General features: G+C 33.4%; 1 protein-coding gene across 1 annotated transcript in view; it reads right to left on the reverse strand.

Annotated features, from left to right (window-relative positions):
• Positions 1-4,682: 4,682 nt before the first annotated feature.
• Positions 4,683-21,488, reverse strand: part of LOC128863041 (inositol-trisphosphate 3-kinase homolog) — a 28,665-nt gene continuing 11,859 nt past the window's right edge. The window contains exons 2-4 of the mRNA XM_054101938.1: positions 8,902-8,997; positions 6,280-6,401; positions 4,683-6,095 (exon numbers count right to left, since the gene is read on the reverse strand). Of these exons, the coding sequence (XP_053957913.1) occupies positions 5,279-6,095; positions 6,280-6,401; positions 8,902-8,997 (1,035 nt within the window). The 3' untranslated portion in view covers positions 4,683-5,278. The remainder of the gene's footprint in view (positions 6,096-6,279; positions 6,402-8,901; positions 8,998-21,488) is intronic.

Below are 21,488 nucleotides of genomic sequence, written 5' to 3' on the forward strand. Positions count from 1 at the left end.
TTGCCAGATGACTTTGTCGAAATTAAACCAATTCAACCTTTAAATTCAGAGAAATAATATCTTTTTCAATGATATGTGATACAAATATTTTCTTTTTAAACCAGTAATGAATAATTGGTTTAGCGGCAAATTATTTTAAACTTTATTAGTTGATCAAATACAACAAAAACCTACATCAGTCTGGCAGCAATACATTTAACTGTTGTGGATGGCATTCGTGAGAAATTTAGTGGAATTCGTTTGGTCGCGCAATTGAACGTTTGGAAGCGTAATTGAATGAAATACGTTTTTTTAAATATCTTATCAGTCGTTCAGTTAGAAAATTGTAACTCATTATATTCTGTACTAGATAACAGAAGAGCTTGTGTTTGTAAGTAAAAGTATATGTGTTTGCAAGTGTACAAACGTGATGTAAAGTGCATGCCGTCGGTTAGAAAAATGAAAGTTAAGCGTCAGTGGTACATATATAAACTTGTGGACTAACGTGCAAATTAGTCGGAATAGAAAAAATCACTGGAGATAATTTTTTACGGAGGTCAGCCGCTGTTTGGTGTGCATGGTGAAAAAAACTCGGAAGGTAAGGCCAATATCAGACCGTTAACCCATGTGAAAAAATTTTTAGAGGTGTACTATTCTGCTCTTAGCGAATTTGACAGATATGCCCACGTCAAAATTTAGCCTTAGCTTAGTGAAACACAAAACGAATGACGTACAAACCAAAGTTCCCCTACCTTTTTTTCACCATACCCAACGAGCAAACCTGATATCTATCATCCTTGCCGTTAACCAGCTCTCAATAAATTTGAAAGAATCGGCTGATTAGCTCACATAACTGGGGCCACGACAGCGGTTTGGTTACGAAAAAAGTGAGATTGTGTTTGCGATATACGAAAATCAACGCAGTCCTCGCCAATGCTACTTCGCTGTTGTCTAAACAACCATAGATAATAAACAACGTCTGATTGGATGAGTGTGTGAATACTTGTGAGATGAGCGGACAGAATTCTGCTGCCGCGTATCCAAGGTGAATTTATTAAGGTGACAGCATTCACCCAGCTGAATTTTTCACCGTAGGTATGGCTTACGTCAAAATTATATGCTTTGTTTGTATGTATTGCTATGTTTACATTTGCTTGCTGATTTTGACGTGGTGGTTGGACCAAACGTAACAACAAATACATGTAGGGTTTTAGTTATATGTGTTTGCTGTCACCTGTAATAAATTCGCCTTGCGCGTATCCGGTGGCGTGCATGGTGAAAATATGTTTAATGGTACGGCCGTTAGCTGGCTCTTAGCGAATCAGCATTAGCTGATGGGCTGACGTAGCAGGGGTAATGAATCGGTTTGTTTACGAAAAAAAAACTAAGAATGTATTAGTGATATACGAAAAAAGTCAACACAATGTCACTTCGTTGCCGTCTCACCAACGACTGATTGGACGAGTGTGTGAATGCGTGTGAACATCAAGGATGAGCTCAGGAGTGAAGAGCTAGGGCTAAGGGAGGATTGCTGGCACCAAACTATGGAGCTACGCCAGGCGATATCCCTACTGGAAGGGTGCAACCAAAATAGATTTAATAAACTCATAATCCTCCCCAAGGATAAACTGAGAATGTTCACGGGTTTTCTCCCAGGCCACTGCAGACTTCGTAGTCATCTGCACATGATTGGAATTCAATCTACTGACTCTTGTCGTTTCTGCGACCAATCTCAGGAGACTCCAATGCACCTTCTCCGGGAATTCAGCGCTACAGCGCGGAGAAGGTTGAGGCATCTTGACCAATTGCAGCCAGAAGAAAGGCACATACTTGTATGCTTAATCCAACCCAGCTCTATCATGAGTTTATTAAGGGAACTGGGTCTGGATGAGGTACTGTGATGAGTAGGATGCGCAAAAGACCATTAGGTCGAAGTGCAAGCTCTATAAATAATCTAATCTAATCGAATCGAATACATGTGAAATGATAGTGCAGAATTCGGCTGCCTCACAATTTCGTTTTTCATCATCGTTATTGGCCAAAGCTGGTAAATTTATCATCCTTGAGCAACTGAACAGCAAAGCCCCTATTCAGAGAAGGATAATAATCTGTTGGCGTCCCTTCATTTCCATTTCCATTCTATATAATGGCAATTTACATGGCCCTTAAAGTGTTTGCGAGAAAAAGTCCTATATCTAAAGCTTGTTGACCTTTTTGTGGTGAGCAACATACATATGTATATTACATGGCGTACACTTCATTAACATGTTGATTGAAAAGTTAGCATAATCCACCTTACAATTCCTAGGAAATGGAGTACAAATTTCCTGTAAATACCAGGTTGTTCAATAAGTTTTGTGGTTCGATAAGAGAGGGCATTGCTACTAGCCAAAATTTTTTTTGTTATGCTGGTACACTCTTCATATGAACGTATGTGAAATTTCATTTCAATCTGTCAATTCATTCTTTGCTTAGAAAACATTTAGTATCGACGTTTCACTGTTTTTTCTACAATAAAAAAAAAAACCAAGTATCGTGCGATGGTTGTATTTCAATTTTTGGAGGGCTTAAAAGCAACAGAAATTTATGAACGAATATTGAAAGTGTATAAGGACTTTTAGCCATCAATTAGTACAGTCGAGATATGGGCTGCTGAATTTAAATGTGGTTGTACAAGCGGCCGCCGTAGCCGAATGGGTTGGTGCGTGATTACCATTCGGAATTCACAGAGAGGTCGTTGGTTCGAGTCTCGGTGAAAGCAAAATTAATAAAAACATTTTTCTAATAGCGGTCGCCCCTCGGCAGGCAATGGCAAACCTCCGAGTGTATTTCTGCCATGAAAAAGCTCCTCATAAAAATATCTGCCGTTCGGAGTCGGCTTGAAACTATAGGTCCCTCCATTTGTGGAACAACATCAAGACGCACACCACAAATAGGAGGAGGAGCTCAGCCAAACACCTAACAGAAGTGTACGCGCCAATTATTTATTTATTTATTTTTTTTTTTTGTACAAGCCTTGAAGTCGATCCACGTCAAGGATTTTCAAAAACAGCAACAACGCCAGAAATCGTAGAAAAAATACAGAAAATCGTATTGGAAAATCGGCAAGTGACTGAAAGTGATTTAATAGAAGCCCTAGGCATCTCATGGAGCAGTATAAACAATATGTATTTTGACTGAAGTATTGGGTTTCAGTAAGCTGTGTACACAATTGGTGCCGCATTCGCTAAGAATGGAACAATAATACATTCGAATGGGACCTTCTCAGCAACATTTAGAACGTTTTCGACAGGATAAAGTGAATTTTGTGCGTCGATTCATCACTATGAGTCAGACTTGGGTCTATCACCATGATCAAAAATCAAAACAGTAGGCTAAAGAGTGGTGTGACCCTGGTTCTTTGGCTACGAAACCAGTTCGTGTCCAGAAATCGGCCAAGAAGGTTTTAGCATCAGTTTTTGGGATGCGAAAGGAATTTTGTTTGAGGATTATTTGCAAACTGGTAAAACCTTTTAGGCCAACTGAAGGAAAAAATTTGTGAAAAAAGACCCAGTTTGCAAAAGAAATTTTTTTTCATGAGGTCCACCACCAGGTCACAAGAGAATTTTGACAAGGGCTAAAATCCATGAATTAAACTTCGAATTGTTGTACCATCCACCGTATTCGACAGATTTGGTCCCAGCGGCTTGCATCTGCTTCCAGAACTAAAAAAATATATGCGTGGAAAGCGTTTTTCATCAAATGATGAGGTCATAACAGCTGTGGAAGCGTATTTTGCAGCCCTTTCAGATTCTCACTTCAGTGATGGAATTCATAAATTGGAATCTCGTTGAAATAAGTGTATGGATGCTCAGGTAGACTATACTGAATAATAAATTGTCTTTCAAACCGTAAAATTGTGTTTTTCTTATCGAACCGCAAAACTTATTGAACAACCTAGTATATCCGCCCCAAACAAGTTTTTTATTTAAGGGGACAGATACCTGTAAAAGATATAAGATAAAGATACTTTAGACGCGTTTTTCTCAAAACTAGATTTTTCGAATTGGCGTACACGATAACTCGAAAAGTTATTGACCGATCTATCTACTTTCAATGTGAATTTACAATTCGAAAATTTTTCGAAAAAAAAAATTTTTTCGAAGCAAAAATATGATAGTAGGAAAATTCGCCCCAAAACTCTTTTTTTTTAAGTATTTTATTCCGCGAAGTTTTTTTCCCATTTATTTTTTTGAGTTCATATATAAATTATGACATTAATAAACAAAAAAAATTTATGATTTTTGTATTCAGGTCACTGACGCCGATGCTGCAATACCCGCCTATTGGGAAGCCCCGTTGCGACCTTCCTGGAAGAATTGAGTGTACATTCGCCATTTTAAATGATTAAATTAAAAAAAAATTATATTGTATTATTTTAATGTATAATTAACTGTATGCCAATTTTGAAAAAAATATATTGACTTCTTCATTTTAAATAATTTTAATGAAAATCAGGGAAAATATGGCCGTTTACAGGTATCTGTCCCCTTAATTTCAAAAGTATCCGTTAAATTGAAACCATTTTTTTTTTAACTTAAAATTCAAATAGATTATTTATTTCGTACTCACTTAGTAGCTTTCTTTTTTTTTAATAATATAAAAAGATCGTAAGACTAAAGCTTAAACATAAACGTACATAGCTACAAAAAATGATCGTACAATTATTTATTAAGTAACTTTCTAGCTGCAAAATTACAGCTGTCGTTTAATTTAGATAGATTTTTCCACTTTTCATTAATATACTTAAACAATAATTCCTGTTTTTTGTTGCATCTTCAGTTTAGAAATAATGAATGTATGATTTTTGTATTTACAATTTCTGGAACTTGATGGGCATGAGCGTAAAGCAACTAACTAAAATACTTTTAAATTTTTTATGGTAACGAAATATTTGCGGCAAAATCTTCATCATTTTCGTATGTAGGTATGTGAATTAATGATATGAAAATGTAATTGTGATTTTCTTTTGTTTGTTTATAGGTTGTTTCCAATATGGAAAATACAAAAGTAAATGAAAGTAAATAAATTCAATGCTCTATGCAACTAATATTCGTATAAATGCACACAATGCAAATCAGTCTTCTGGCAAAATAAGAACAAACATGAAACACCTACACATACAATTTGTTTTGAGCTAGGAAATATTCACACATTTCGTTTGTTTTATCTTAATTCATATTATTCCCCTAATATGAAGGAAGAAACGTCAACGTTTCTGAACCACCATTTCGCAGCACAGCACTGCTGTTAGTGCGCTTTATATTTGCAAACACTTTCGACTGCCATGACTTGCATAAACATTTTCGAATGCGTTGACAAGCTCATCCATGCCCTTGAGTAGGCCTTCCTCGCAGTTGCCGGGTATCCAAGTCGCACGATGATTAACACTAATTCCCACTGGTAAGGGTCGTGACTTAGCAAAATCGATTAACCAAGCGCCAACCTTATCATCATCGTAAACAATAAAAATGCTGGAGCCAACGACTTCGTGTCGTTGAAAGAATGCTGATTTCTCCATTACTAAACGCAAATGTTTTAAACGCTTGATTAGTTCTTTGGTTACAGAGCGCTTAGCACCCAAGAACTGCTCTATGGTTTGTGTAATTTGATCGCTATTGCGTACCGTCTTCAGATCTTTGACGGGCGGTCGTCCGCGTAGGCGCAAAGCTTCGATGCGAAAACCTTTCGATTGCGATGAAGACATCGATTCGCGAAAAAGCATGTAACGTAGTTTGGTGATGGCCTGTGCTTCGTGCTCCTCTAGCGTTGGCGCCAATGGGTCGACTGCCATCATTTTCTTATACAAATCCGGACGCAGCGTCTTGTTTGTGACTTCCGATTCGAGAAAAGTGCGACAACCCATTTTAATGTCCATGACACATGGATCTTTGAAACCACTCAATAGATCCTGTAGTTCGATAAAGTACTCGCCATTTACTTCTTGTGCGCCATAAAACTGTGGTACAATTTTGGCGGTTTGCGGTTCTTGCGTGAGCATCTTATAAGCGAGCACCTCATTGTCTGTCAGATTGGCCACGCGTTTGCGTACAATGCCGGCAGTGGTGGGGACAATGCTAAAATAAAGAAAGAAAAATAAGAAAGGTAAGTTAAGTGTGTCACAAATAAATGAAGTTATAGGTAAGGAAAACTAGAAGATTTGTTTGTGATTTCGACTGATTAATTGTGAAACAAAAAACAAAAGTAGAGCATAGAATTATTTGACAAATTCAGTAGTGGAATACATATACGAGTGCTTACCTCTCTGGATGTCCGGATAGCTGCATCCAACCGGGCGGTTTAACGTTTGCGTTAAAATGCTGATTGTTTTGATTGTGCTCCAGCAGCGCAGGCGTTGCGGGTGCGCTCAATTCCAATGCGTTCTACAATTAAATAAAAATAAAATAATACAAATCAGTTGTTTACTCCAAAGCATGAAATAAGGAAAATTGTTGAAGCGGGCAAATGATTTTGCACTTCGCCCAAGAAATGCGTTGATAACAGAGTACTATATGGCGCATGTATGTATAAGTATATGCATATGTGTGTGTACTTATATACAAAATAGCATACATAACAATGCGTATAGGTAGTTTTTATGCGTGCGTATGTAGAACAAGTGATTAAAGTCTGTCTTTTGAATGTCAACGCGTGTTGCCAATGAGGCGGCTAGACCGCCGCCAGACATCAATTTGTATTTAAATTCTATTGAAATCACTTAGTTGATCATTCACAATTCGTGTGTGAAAATTTGGGCAGTAAAATGATTTATGATGAGACGAAGTATTTTATGCTTACGAAATCATAAATGACTTAGTTTCAAATTACTATGCTTTGGCTTAATTCTTTATGAGGTCAAGGTGATGGTACGCAAATGACGTTGTTAGAGACTCTTGAGCGCTTTTCGTTAATTTAATATGAAAAATTTAGTAAATATCGAAAAAAACACCACTGAATTGAAATAATGTCAATACTATGAAATATTTGCCATTTGCCGCTAATTTCCGCTTGCATACCCCTCTTCGCACATTTCAATAGATTTGGGCGCCATTAGCAGCGGCGAACAAAGCTTCGTTTTCATCTCTCACGCCTAATTGAAATGCCAACTATGTTGTTGGAGAGACTCAGTTTCCAATAACATAGGCGACACAAGGGAATTGTTTGTTTTCGTGTATTTGTCATTTACAGTACAACGACAAGCAAAAAGGTCACAAGTGACGCAGCTAAAGGGGTGAGTGCAAAGTCTGAGATTTGTTGTGCGGAAGAAATGCAAAATGAAAATAAATGCAAAATATATAAGAAGTATGTAGAAGCCAGGAAGTGCAAACAGTGCGCTAGTAGTTTTTGGTTTTATAACAACAAAAACGAAAATATGAAAAAAACGAATTAGCTGCGCTACAGTAGGTCTTAAGCTAAAATATACAACCTACATACAAGTATAAGCGCTTAACAATTTTAAGAATCTAAGTGATAAGCGGCTGCCATAGCCGAATGGTTGGTGCGTAACTATCATTCGGGAGTGCATAAGTTCGAATCCCACCAAAATGATGGAAAAAGTTTGTTTTTAAAAGCGGTTGCCATTCTTCAGGCAATGGCAAACATCTGAGTGTATTTCTGCCATGAAAAAGCTCTTCATAAGAAACAATTTGCCTTTCGGAGTCAGCTTAAAACTCCATTTGTGCAACAAAATCCAGGCGCACGCCACAAATAAGAGGAGGAGCTCCGCCAAATACCTAACAAAAGTGTACACGCCAATTATTATTATTTTTTTGTGTGATAAATTGGCTTCATTTTATAATTTGCATGTCCGCACAAATGAAAAATGTTTCACGCGCTGAATGCCTGATATGTGCACTCACTCCAGCGCTATAACCTTTAATTTAACCTCATTTGCTTCTACTTTTTGGGAATACGTTATTTTTCCAAATTAAGTGCTCCACAACATCACACAGCAGATTGTCAGACAATAAATGCCAATGAACAACAATTAGGGTTTTTAATTGCTTGTAGCTTATTTCCAAATGTTAAGAAGGTTTATCAATATTTTTTTGTACCGAAAATGGCACAAATGAAATAAGATTAGGTGCAAGTCGGTACGTGCGCGTCCTAGGTTGATGACAAATATACTTAAATTTCGGCGCGTTGGTAACAATGACCACTTTATTGCTTGAGGTTTTAATATTTAATTCATATATTTTTTTTTTGCGAGTGCTAAACGTTTAATTGAATGTTGTAATTTTGAAAATCGTGCAAAATTAAAAACGCAAATATTTCAATGTACGCTTGGCAGCAATTTTGTGAGTAGAGAATAGAGTGGCATAATATAACAAAATCATGGCAACTCTGCTGGGCTTGGCAGCGTACGAATTGTGCACAAGTTAAAATGCGGTGTGGTAGGATGCGCTTATATTTGTTTTTGTTGTTTAAAGCCGGAAGTCAATGCCTTTATTATTTCACATTTACAGTTTTCTTTTTCATTAAATTTTACGCTAAACATTTCCATATGAATGTTATTTCGTTTTGCTGCTTTCGTTCATCACAAATACTTAACAGCAAATGTTTATACAGAAAATTTTTTACCTTCTGCTATTGAACTGATTGTTTGTAAAGTAAAAGAGGCAAACAAATACACCCACACATAAAAAATTGTACAAAATCAACGCTCTGGGCAATAAAATTACAGTTTTAATCGCATATCTCGCAAGCTGTATTTATTGTTTGTGCACGCAACTTATTTCTTTGGCGCGAACGAGCGTGTGTGACGTGCGGTTGAATGTTGGTTTTAAGTATGGAAAATTTTTGCATTTACTGTGTTAATATTTGATGTAGTTAAACAAAAATATTGATATAAAAAATATTTGCAATGTATGCGTAAATACTTACAATGGCCAGAAATTTCAACAATGACATCCGATGTGGTGGGGGTAGTATATCACGTTGACTCAAATAGTCGGCCATATAATTTTCAAAGTCGTTTTTCTGCAATGAAATAGATGAAAGAATGTGACGCGTTAGTTGTTTGTTATGAGGTAAAATGTTAAAAAATAGGGGGAAAATTTAAAATATATTTTAATTTTTATGAGAAAATACAAAATATTATTTAATGATAAAATGCTTTGAAAGATATATAATAAAATGTGATATAATTTTTACGAAAGAGCCACTTAGAAATATTTCAAAACTAAAATGCGTTGTTTTATAAATAAAAAAAAAATGTTTTAAAAATAAAAAAAATTGTATATTATCTAATAAAATAAAAGAATTGTAATAAAATTATTAAAAAAAAAATGTTTTTATTGTATTTAGAACTTAAATATTACGCAGTTTTTATTGAAATATCGCTAAAATTATTAAAAAATATTGAATAAAATTGTGTGATAAGAAATTTAAAATAAAAAATCAAATATTATGCAGCTTTTATTAAAATACCGCTAAAAGTATTAACAAATATTGAATAAATTTGCGTGATAAGAAATTAAAAACAAATTAAAATATTACGCAGTTTTTATTAAAATACCGCTAAAAGTATTAAGAAATAATGAATAAGTATTATAGAAAATAAATAATAAATCATTATTACAAATATGTCGCCCCATGCTCGACTAGTTTTTTTAGTTCTTCTTAAAAACGTCATCTAAAAGTATATTCCCCTAATTCTCTGTTTACACGAATTTTATTTAACACGATTTAAAAACAAAAATAATTCTTTTTTTACACAAGTTGTTTTGTTTTAACACGGTTTTCAATATTTTATGCATTTTTTTTTTTGTAATTTCATATAGCAAATAGAGTGAGATTTCTCGACGCATGTACGAAGCGTTTAAATTAGTCGCAGAAAAAGTCTCTGAGGCTCGGTAGATTTAGCACTCGCATTTTAATAATTTATTTCTAATAATATATTTAAAGAATTAAAATGTGTAAGCACGAAATAAATTCTTAAGTGAACTATAAAAAGAATTTTTTAATATTGTTTTCATCTAAATCTCTTTTTACACGAATTTTTTGGGAACGTATCGAACGTGTAGAAAGAGAATTAGGTTAAAGAATAAAAAAAAAAACATTAAAAAAATAAAAAAAAAATAAAAATATAATGCAATTTTTGCTAAATCGCTATTAAAAATTAAAATGAAAAAAAAAATGTATACACCAAATAAAACTTACTCTATTTTTATTTCGCACTATTTTTGCCTATGCAACCGTTACGCTGTGTGCATCCCGTTAAACTGTACGATCTACACCTCACACAATCCGAAGTATTTTTAAGAGTTTCTAACATATTTCATTTTGCGTAACAATATTTGACAGTTTCTCTCTTATCAAAAAAATGTGTTTCATGATAAGCGTTGGTAAAGCATACAACTTCCAAGCAACCCCTGTGCGCTTGTAGTAAAGTAGAAATATTCATATGTACATGTATGAAAAAAAAAAAACAATAACAAAATCAAGGCCTAAGTAATTGTTTTTGCAGACATCAATGCTCACTCGACATTCGACAGCTTTCAAAAACAATTACCTGCAAAAATAATGAAATGTTGGATGATAAAGTATTGTAACATGCCATGCTCGACAATTAATCGAAGAGTAGCAAACAACCAAAAAAAAAAAGATAAATAAATAAAAATAAAAATAAAGAAAGATAAAAAAGCGAAAAAAAAGCAATTACATGACTGCTGATATTTGCAAATCACTAAATTTTTTATCAAACACACTTTCGACAATTTTGGCTTGTGCTTGAAGTGGGGGGTTAACCATATCTGCATGTATTACCTGTTTGCAAACTTGTCGAAAATTTTGCTTGACTTCTTTAAAAGCTGCTAAAGTGCCGCTTGAGGAGCAGCCAAATACAGTACATACAAACATACATAAATATGTACATATAAAACACACTAAAGTGCCGATAGCTGCGCGTGAATTTGCTTTTTTGCAATCTTAATTGATAAAGTTCTTGAAGCGCGTGTGATTGTAGTGACAGCCAGTAATATGACAAGAAGTTTATGAGAAGCTCAGCAGCATTAGAAAATGAAAATAAATACAAATAAAAATTGAAATAAAAATAAAAATACTGTGCCTACTTACTATATATGTAGGTACATATGTGTGTGTATGTAGGCATTGCGCTTTCTCTCCACTCATCAATGCTAATGTGCATTATTTGACACGTGAAACAACAAATTGATTAAAAAAAAAGAGAAGTAGAGAGTAATAACTACAATGTAGTGAATTATTTATCGCTAAAAATGAGCAATTAATCGTTAAGCGCACATTATTTAAGATTTATTAGATACAATAGTGACCACAAATATACATACAAACATATCTGTCTACTCATTCAAAGTTCATAAGAAATATTTAAAGACTCATTCAATGTAATAAACGCGTCTGAAATGTGTTATTCACGAGTTGCGGTCGTATGTTAGCACGAACCCATGCAGGTCCTATTGCTCCAGCATGTGAAATCAGTATATTTAAATGTATATGTATGTATGTATGCACATACATAGATAAGCTGATTGATTTGTTAATGTCTACATACGTCAATCGATTTCTGTTTTATGTATTTATTTCTAGAAATTCAAAACCAAACGAATTCGCAAAAAAAGTAATAATAAACTTAATTGTTTCACAGCGTTTTGCAGTTTTTAGGTGAAAAGTGAAAATTAAAAAAAAATCGTATAATAAAATAGAAAAGTTTGGGGTAATAAAAGCTGAATCAGACACACACATTTTTGGTGATCACTATTTTAGGTATATATACACACATACATATACGCACTTCAAGTGTTAATTAGCGATAAATTTTTCAAAAATGTATGCGTGCATAATGGGTGGTAATTCACAGAAGGCGGCAATTGTGCGCATTAGGATTGGTAACGCAGCGTCCCAAATCTGTTTGAAGATATGCATGTAAGTACAGCGCAAGTGATAAAAATTAATGGCATATATTCGTATATCTGTATAACATTACATAACCTATAGTAATAGAGTATTTCGCCATATGCTGTGTGTAATTAAAAATGCAAATGTGCGCCGCTTCTAAAACGGAAAGCTTAATAGAAAATCTGGCGACTAAACAACTCGTAACAGAAAGACGCGTCTATTTTAGATTTCATATGGCTGCGTCGCAGTGGCGTAGATAGCTTCTTGTCATGGCGGGACGGTGGGTATTTTAATATAAAATTTTGCAATATAACCTAAAAATGTTCAAACGAACTTACAATGAAACATTTTTTTGTGGGAACTTATTACAAAAACTTGGAGTTGGATTTAAATAGCCCATGCGACCACAGCGAACAGCTGAGAACTGTCACTTCAGCAGCATTCCCCGTATATGCATGGGGAATGTTTATGCTGCTATAAGAACAACAGCAACTAGCCGAGAGCAATATCGCATGTTTATAGCAACGTTCGTTTTGTTTTGTGTGGTGAACTGTAATGATAACGGTAATCATATGTGTATGCACTAAGTGCGCTCGATTAATCGTAGTAAGTCATTTGTGAGGCATTTAGAAAAGTATTTAAAAAAAAAAACAGTATTATTGGGGGGTATATTTGTTTAGAATTCAGGTGTATTTTCTAATAATTATAATCAAAATTATAAATACATATGTATTTTTTCAGTTTGTCGTTTTCAGCAAACTTTGACTAAATATTTATGCAAGCAAATATTGTTCTGAGTAAATTTTATACGACCTTTGCTAAAATTTGATCCCACGTAACTTTCTATAGCGCCCAAACCGATGCTCAACATTGTTGGAAATTCATTTAAGCGCTATTCAAAAATTAATGTTCTGTATAAGAGATATTAAAACAAACACAAAACATTAGAAGATGTATGATATTTGAGAGCATTCCGATTTCTTTAGCGTACTTTTTAAAATGATATTTCTCGCGCAGGCAACAATTTCTTTTTAAAGTTGTTAAAAACATGGATTTGAAAGAGAAATAAATATAAGAATAAAAAATAAAGCTGATAGAAGTACACAAATATATAAGTGTGCATATGTATGTAGATTACAAAATGTTTGCGCACACTCAAGCACGACTTGGCCGCAAATCAAAGCGTGATGATTCATATATTTTTTATCGCGATTCATATATTTTAATACATACATATATACGAGCAAACATACATATACATACATACATATTAGCTTGAGGAAAATGAAGTTCATTATATTTCTCTCCCTCATTTATAATGGATTTCTTTTTCTCCAAACTAATATATATAATGTATGGCATGGAAACAAATCCCCTTGATACCTCTTCATCGACGCTACTGAGTAGCCACTATCGCATAGCTTAATCGCAGCAATTTTAAATCTGCATCGAATTTGGTTTAAATAAAATAATAAAAATAAATATCAAATAAATTCTAGTAACTATAAAATTATAGTGCATGCAGCTCTACTGTTGTTGTTTGATTTGCAAAAATCTACACAGTTTTAACGAAGTGCCCCCAAAACGGTTGTTGTTATTTAACATTCTCTCTTGCAATGTTGAATGAACATGGTGTTGCTAACACAAGCCTTTCTACATACATATGTATCTGTTAAAATCAAACGTATGTTTGTGTGTAGTTGTTATTAAGCACATTGTCCACACTCTTTGAGCGCTTAAGCTGGGTAATTAACACTTTCGAACATTTGCAATGCGCCTATATAATTAATTATCTAGCTCAAAAAACAAAACAAGAAGAAAAAACAATAATAATGAATAAATAATACAAAGTGTGTGGGTCTTATTGACTTATCCATTATCGAAAATCAGTTCATTACATATTTCAAATAGTGCAAACATTGTAATTGCTTCGTGATACAGGGTAATATCCACCCCCATTAAAATCAAGACTGACTTTCCCCGCCACATAAGGAGAGAAGAAAAAATACACGTGCACATACCTACAGTAGTTATTCCTATGCAGTGTTATCTAAAAAAATGTTTTTTTTTGTTTTTGTTTTTGGGTTTAGTTATCTCTTAATTGTTATCAACGAAGCAATATTTATCTACGCTAATAACACTGCATGATCCGCGTTCAAAGGCGCTTTTCATTCAAACAGAACATTTTTTTTAACATTTTTTCTGTTATCTAAATATTGTGTGCATACCCTTTACGTTATTTAGTAAACTAATGGCTAATGAAGGCGAAAAAGTTGTGCAGTAAACAGCTGTGTTCAATGCATAGTAAATGAAATTAGCTGCGAGTGACAGAGACTATTGAGAAGGAGGTAAATATGTGTGTATGTAGGGGAAAGAGGATGAGAGTAAGCTGAATATTAATAAACAGCTGTGCTTTTTGTGAGTTCATCAGCTGTTAGTTGCAGTTGTTGAATAACTAAAGAAAAAAACAACTATTAATTCTTAAAATTTAACTAAAAATAATAGAAAATTAAATATTTATGTAAAAAATAAAAAAAAAGGCTGAAATAATTACTTGAATTGAATAACTAAAGAAAAACTACTAATTCTTAAAATTTAACTAAAAATAGTTAGAAAATTAAATATTTGTGTAAAAGATAGAAAAAAAGCTGAAATAAGTTGGTTTGCCTTTTTCAATAACAAATCAAGCTTTTAGATGTCGCTGCGTACTAGCTTAATGCCTTAAACGCGCCTTACCGACATTTAGTCTACATTTAAGGTTTAGTGACGTCAATGGCGACCTTAATTTTTGGATCAATCGATTGTATGTAGAAGTAACTGGGTAAGAATAGACAACCAGTTACTCGTTTTTTTGCTTTTGCTTACTTTCCGATGGGATTTTGCGGCTATTGTGTTAATTAAAAAAAAAAAAACCGGTACGCTATATTTAACGCTACTTCAAAGAAAGTATAAAGGCGGCGGCCCGATTTATTATGCAGCTAAGTGGCAATTAATTGATTTAGTATCTAAAATAAAATAAAGTCAAATTAACCACCATTTATTTTTTGGTAGCGGGATAAAATGTATTTTGTCTCAGCCAGCGTTAAACACTCGATTTTGCTTATATTTTATTTTTTAAATTCCTTTGAGATTTTTATTTTCTTAATTTATTAGGGAAGGCTGCCCAGATTGTATGTTGATAAGTAAAACAAGTTAGATTTCATTAGCATCAATTGAAGTCTAATAAAAAATCAATAAATTTTCAAAGTGTATGACTCAGTTCGAATGCCGTCAGCAAGTGTGCCTAATTTATGAGCGGAATACCGCCTTTCAAGCAAACAGCTAAAAAACAAGCATAAAAGCATACAAAAATATTCAAAAAAAAAAAAAATTGCAAAAAAAAATTAAAAAAACACACGGCATGTGCACATATCTGTGAACTTTTGACAAGCCAACTTAAGTGACTTAAGCAGGCGTTGATCTCTAGATTATGAGTTGAGCTTTCACAGCTAAATATTTATGTACTATGTAGCTAAGGCTAGGCATGATTAATAGCTGAGCTGTTACTTTAGCGCTCGCCAATTTAGTGTTGCTTTTACCCATAGAAAGTGCTAAGTCAACATAAGCTGTTTTGTAAAAATTCTACATAAATAAGTAAAATATTCTATGCGATAAAAATCAGAAATCAAATACAAAAAGAAAAAGAAAAAGAAACAACAGTTGTTTTGAAACCTAACCATGACAGACGAGGCAGCTTTAAAAATAATTGTAAAAACAATTGTACAACAAAATACCTTCACGTATGCGCGCTGTTAGTTCAAATAAATGACATTTGTTATTTGTTTGTTTCTATCTCAATTATTTGCATAACAATTCAATAAGAAATTATTGAAAAATTATTCAAGAAATTGCTGAAGGTTTTCCTAAACTGACGCATTAACGATTTCTTGTTATTGTAAATATAATAAGTATATATGCATTTATTTTTAGACTTTTAATGCGAATTATTATTATTAATAAGCAAACCATATTTGCATTATTAATTCAAGCGCATACTCGGGGTTTTAAAAACTCTACGGAACGGAGGTGGGGAAAACATTGCAGTGAATTATTTTAAAATAGTATTTAATTGAATTGCATTTTTATCTTGGTATAGGGTGGCGCAAAATTAATTAACCTATTGTAAGATTTATAATTTTTGCAAATGGCATCGTAGTCAATCATTTTTTACACTATGGTGAACTAAACAGCTGACATTTGTGAACTAACAGCCAAGCAATGGAGCGCGTAAAGGTCAAAGTAAAGATTTCCATCACTCAAAACAATTTTTTCTTTTTATTTAGCAAAAAACTTATTCAAAAACTGATATGATGATTAATTTTGCGCCACCTTGTACTATACATAATAATAGATAGAATATTTAGTAAAATTAGAGCCGGTAATTAACACTAATACACGTACACGAGTCGCGAACGTTTGTGTTAAAAGATGGGTTGATAATATATATAATAATAGTTCACTGTTCGATTGTTCAATCCATTAGTTGGTATTACATAATTTGAAAATAGTTTATAAGTAGAAGTGATTTCTAAGTTGACGTATTTCTTTATTTGAATTTGCATTTATTATAATATGGTAAGTAATTTCGGAGCCAGAATGAAATACAAAAATACCTCATGGACTGGGCGGCTGACTGGATAAGTAAAAGAAAAAATAAATAAATTAAAAAGAAAAAATAAATGAAATGTGAAGAAAAATAAATGAAATGAAAGGATAAAATAAATAATATAAAAAGAGAAAATATTGTACAATAAATGAAATTAAAAGAAAAATAAATGAAATGAAAGGCAAAAATAAGTGAATTAAAAAGAAAAAATTAATGAAAAAAAAGAAAAAAATAAATGAATTATAAAATAAAACAAATGAAATGAAACGAAAAAATAAATGAATTAAAATGAAAAATATGAAAAAGGAAAATAGGGAAAATAAATGTTTGAAAAGAAAAAATAAATGAAATGAAAAGAAAAATTAAAAGAATTAAAAAGAAAAAATAAATTAATTTAAAAGAGAAAATAAATGCATTGAAAAGAAAAAATACATGAAATAAAAAGGCAATTTTCAGGGAAATAACAAAAAAAATGTTATTTTCTAACTAAATCAGTCGCAGTCGGACTAAAAGTCGCAGAAGAAGTGAAAAATTTGTGTTGTATGATTTTCTTAAATAACGGTAGATTATTAAAAAGCGAAATAAAAAGAAAAAAAGTTAATTAAAACTAAAATTTGGAGAAAAGAAAACAAAAAAGGCTATTTTTGCAATCGTATCAGTCAGAATCAAACTAAAAGCTGCAGAAGAAGGTACAAAATTGAGCTCCACTGCGATTGGGCAAGTACAAAAATTACAAAATACAAAATAGAATTAAATAAGGCTAAATTGTAAGTAACTAAATGAGAGAAATATAAAGAAAAACCATGGGAAAACACAACTGCATTGGAAGAAGGCTGTAAAGGCGCATATTAACCCTCGATGAGCCGCGCCTCCATGACAAAATCAGATTGCCGCGCGAATGCATTTTGTTCAAAAGTTTTTGCGCGCAAGTTTTCAGTATCTACACATAAATTTTGCAGTAAGTTAGCATAAAAGAGTATAAATAATGCATTTAAACATAGCTAAAGCAAAGGAAAAATATTGAAAATTCTCGTGCGCATGCGGATCTCTTAGAACCAGTCAAAGCAAGCAGCGCGCAAACAAATCGCACGATAAGGTTTTATAAAAGTTTTTATATTAAAAAAAAATATATATATATCTCACTACTTTTTGCAAACATCGCGCAAACAAACACACACACACAAAAAAGCTCAACTACTTAACGAAGAATTTCAAGTAACAAATTTAACGCCTTTGCACAGGTTCTTTGTTGATTTGTCAGCCACATAATTCGCGTTTCGCATAAAAAACGTAATTTTTATTAATGAACTTCAACGTGAGCGGAATTAATTTATGGCAACATAAAAAATAAAATAAAATAAACAAATGAAGGTATATTGAACACAACAAATATTTTAGTTGGCGTGGCCGATAAAGGAGAAATATGGCAAGACACGCTTGTTGTTTCGAAATAAGTTGGCTGCTAAGAAGTGTGCGAAAGTAAAACGAATAGAATGTTGCATGAGCGATGAAAAAAGAAACAGCTCAAAGAGGATGTTTTTTTTTGGCAGTTAAGCGATAAAAAATTACTGTGAAATCAGGAAGAATGCGTGCACGTGCGTTAGCGTTAAATCCACGAATGAATGTGAAGTATGTATGTATGTATGTATATTCACAAATATGTATGAGTGTGTGTGCTTTGTAAATTGTGATACATTATTTTTAAACGGTTAAAATTATCATTAGTCGCCTTGTTGTAAACTAATATTTTACTAGATTGCATTCTTACAATGACAAGTGCCAATTGCATGTCAGCTTTTGTTGTGACACGTGCCCCATGTACATACACATGTATACAATTATTATGCCTATTCGGGTATTGAAACGTCAATGACAGCGTTATAGCTTTTGTATGTGTAAACAGCATTGCAGCGGTTGCCATATCTGTTTGGGTTCGTGCGTTGCTACCAATCAGTAGTCTCTCATTTCGATGGTCAAAGTGAGCATGAAACAACATGTTTTCTAATAGTTGTTGCTTCTTAACGGACAATGGCTAACTCCTGAGTGCATAAATACCATTAAAAGCCTCTTATAAAAAACCATCTAACATTTGGGGGCGGCATACAACTGTAACTCTCTCTCCCTCTCCATTTATTCGGAAAACGACATCAAAGGTTAGCCGTTAATTGGAGGAGAAGCACGGCCAAGCACATACAAAATATGTATACGCCAATTATATGCTTATACTATTACATACATATGACATGTAAAGTATGTACGGTATTGCATTTGCCAAGTAAAACAAAAACAAGTTAACAGAAAATTACCGCATGCTAACAACAAAATTGTTATGTAAATTATACTAAATTATGATAGATTATACTTGTTGTTAGTAATAGTATTTTAAACAATGCTGCCTGTCGCGTGAGTACAAAAACAAAGTTTAATACATACGAGTAGTTCGTTCATGTTGTTTCTTTTTTCACCCAAAATTGTTAGGCAAAAGCGGAAATGTCACTTACACATCCGTCAGTCGTCAGTCGTCAGCTTGCAGTCAAGCACGTCAGCTGTTCGTAAGTATGCAATAGGCACGTTAACTTCATACGTCATTGGCACGTCATGTCCTCGCTAAAATGCAAGCACATGCCGGCAAAAAGTAGTATTTTGTGCGATTTGAGTATGCAAAATGCATTTATTAAACAAAAATTTACATTTTCATAATGCACATATTCCAACAAGCGGCTGTAATGGCCTTGTGTATACATATGTATGTGCAGGACAAACAGGCCGAAGGTCTACGGTTCGACGCCCACTGTGTATACTAAATATCAAAAATGCTTTTTTTAATATGTAGCCTTAAAGGCTTATCGCAAAAATCAGCTGCCAGTATAAAAGTGTAGGACGCCTGTAGACGTGAGACAAATTCGAGACACACACCACAAATTCCAGGAGAAGCTGACGGATGCGCCATACGCTTTGTATTTACAATTTCTGGGGCTGCCACAATAAAAGTTTTGAAAAAGATAAACATGTGATGAATATATTTGAGTGTATATAAATAACGGCATGTACATACATACATTCTGGTTACACCTCTTTTTTGCGCCACCCAATGCCTGGTAACGAAAGGTAAACTTTTATTGATTGTACAGTGATATGAAATTTGTCAGAAGAATAAACATTGGAAAGTTTTAAGGGAGTCACTGACGCGTCAGCGCTAATTGTCGTGTATTATTAGATTTCATGAAAAATTAGTAAGTTTCTGCCAATTTCAAATGTCGTTGTAAATTGTGAAATGTGGCTATAGTTTGCCTAAGCGATTAGCAGGCCAGTCAAAATCGAGTTTATTTCAATATAATAATTAATTCAGTATTCAACGAATAACCTTGCTGCAATATATGTGCGCCATATGTATAGGTTTTGTTAAGTTTGGCGGTCCACCCAGTCAGTCTACTCGCACTTTGTTATGCCTTTGAGAGGCCTACAATTTATTTTAAGTCTCTTAAACACAAATTTTTCATTCTGTATGAATTTCTTCATTTCAGTGAATGAAGGAAGGAAAGTAGTTGACGTTTTAGTGGTAACACTACTAAATATGTGGCAACGACTCCATCCACAACTGGGACATTAAAAGTGCTCGAGTAATTATTCGCTGCGCGCATATTTCAGTTAATATATGCCACATTTTTAAAATTCTTAACATGTTCACAGACTATTTTTGTTTATTTTAACGCTTACATACATTTTTCGCCTTACTTTTGCAGCTTCATAGCATTTTTATTGCATTTTTTTGTTTTTGTGTGTAGCAAAAAGGCTAAACTGTGTTAACAGTGGCTTAATGCTATTTAACATTTATTAATGTTTTATTTAAATTATTTGCATTGACGTCAGCACGCAGCGCTCTTGTCAGCTAAGCATTGTGTTTGTATGGAACCGTTTTGTTGGTATTTTCATCAAATTTCTTTTGTATGGAGTGTTGCATTTGACAAAGCATTTTGTTGGCGGCACATGCTTTGAAGACTTTTACCAATCAGTTCACAGTTGTAGAAGTGTAAAATAAAAGAGAGGAAAAGTAGCTGGAGAAGCTGGGGAAGCTAGAAAACCTATGCCAACTCTTTTTAACATTAGTGGTGGAGGAAAAAACAAAAAAACCAAAAAACAAAAACTTTTAAGCGAACGCGTCATCACTCGGCAGACCGGTTCAACGTACCTATAGCGATTTGTATTACCTAAGAAACGAATTGTATGCGACTTTTCTAGACAAAGTGACTGGGACTTGTGCTTTTAGCGAGCAACACTAATATAATTAATTTTGTTGTTTTCTTGTTTCTTTTTATTGTTTCTGTTCCCAAAACCTGTTTTAATATTAAAGTAACACTTAACTTTTGTAAAAGAGAGTTGCTGCTCAACAGCACTACTACTACAATCAAGTCAAGCCTCAATTCAAATTGATGTTGCTGTTGCCTGTCAAGCTCTCTATTCTGAATGAGTGTTGTGCGGGGAAAAGTATTGAGCATGAATGTATGTATAGATGTGGAGAGCTGTAATTAAAATACACACCTTTAAATTGTTTCAATGTGCCATCAGGTTTTCTTTTTTTTTCTGTCATTTAATAAGATTTGCACTTGAAACAAACTTTTTATAAATTTTTGTATGGTAAATCAAGTGCTTCAACTACCACGCAGCAGCTTAAGTAATTAAAGCATGTGTAAGTAAGTACTGCAAAAGCAAAAAAATATGAGATCAAATAAAATAAAATATTATTTTACTTAAAGCTGCGTATGCCACTATTAAGAGATGCAAAAATTCCATGTGAAAAGTGTTTAAGAAATTTTGAAATTTTTTTTTGGACAATTTTTTTGGTAATCTTTTTTATGAGAGCAACGCATGCCGTGTAGCTGCCTATAAATGCAAAAATTCCATCTAAAAATATCATAGTTTGAGCAATTTTTGGTGTGAAATTTTCTAA

Source organism: Anastrepha ludens, chromosome 5 (genome assembly GCF_028408465.1).
Source record: "Anastrepha ludens isolate Willacy chromosome 5, idAnaLude1.1, whole genome shotgun sequence".
In the NCBI taxonomy this organism is placed as follows: Eukaryota; Metazoa; Arthropoda; class Insecta; order Diptera; family Tephritidae; genus Anastrepha; species Anastrepha ludens.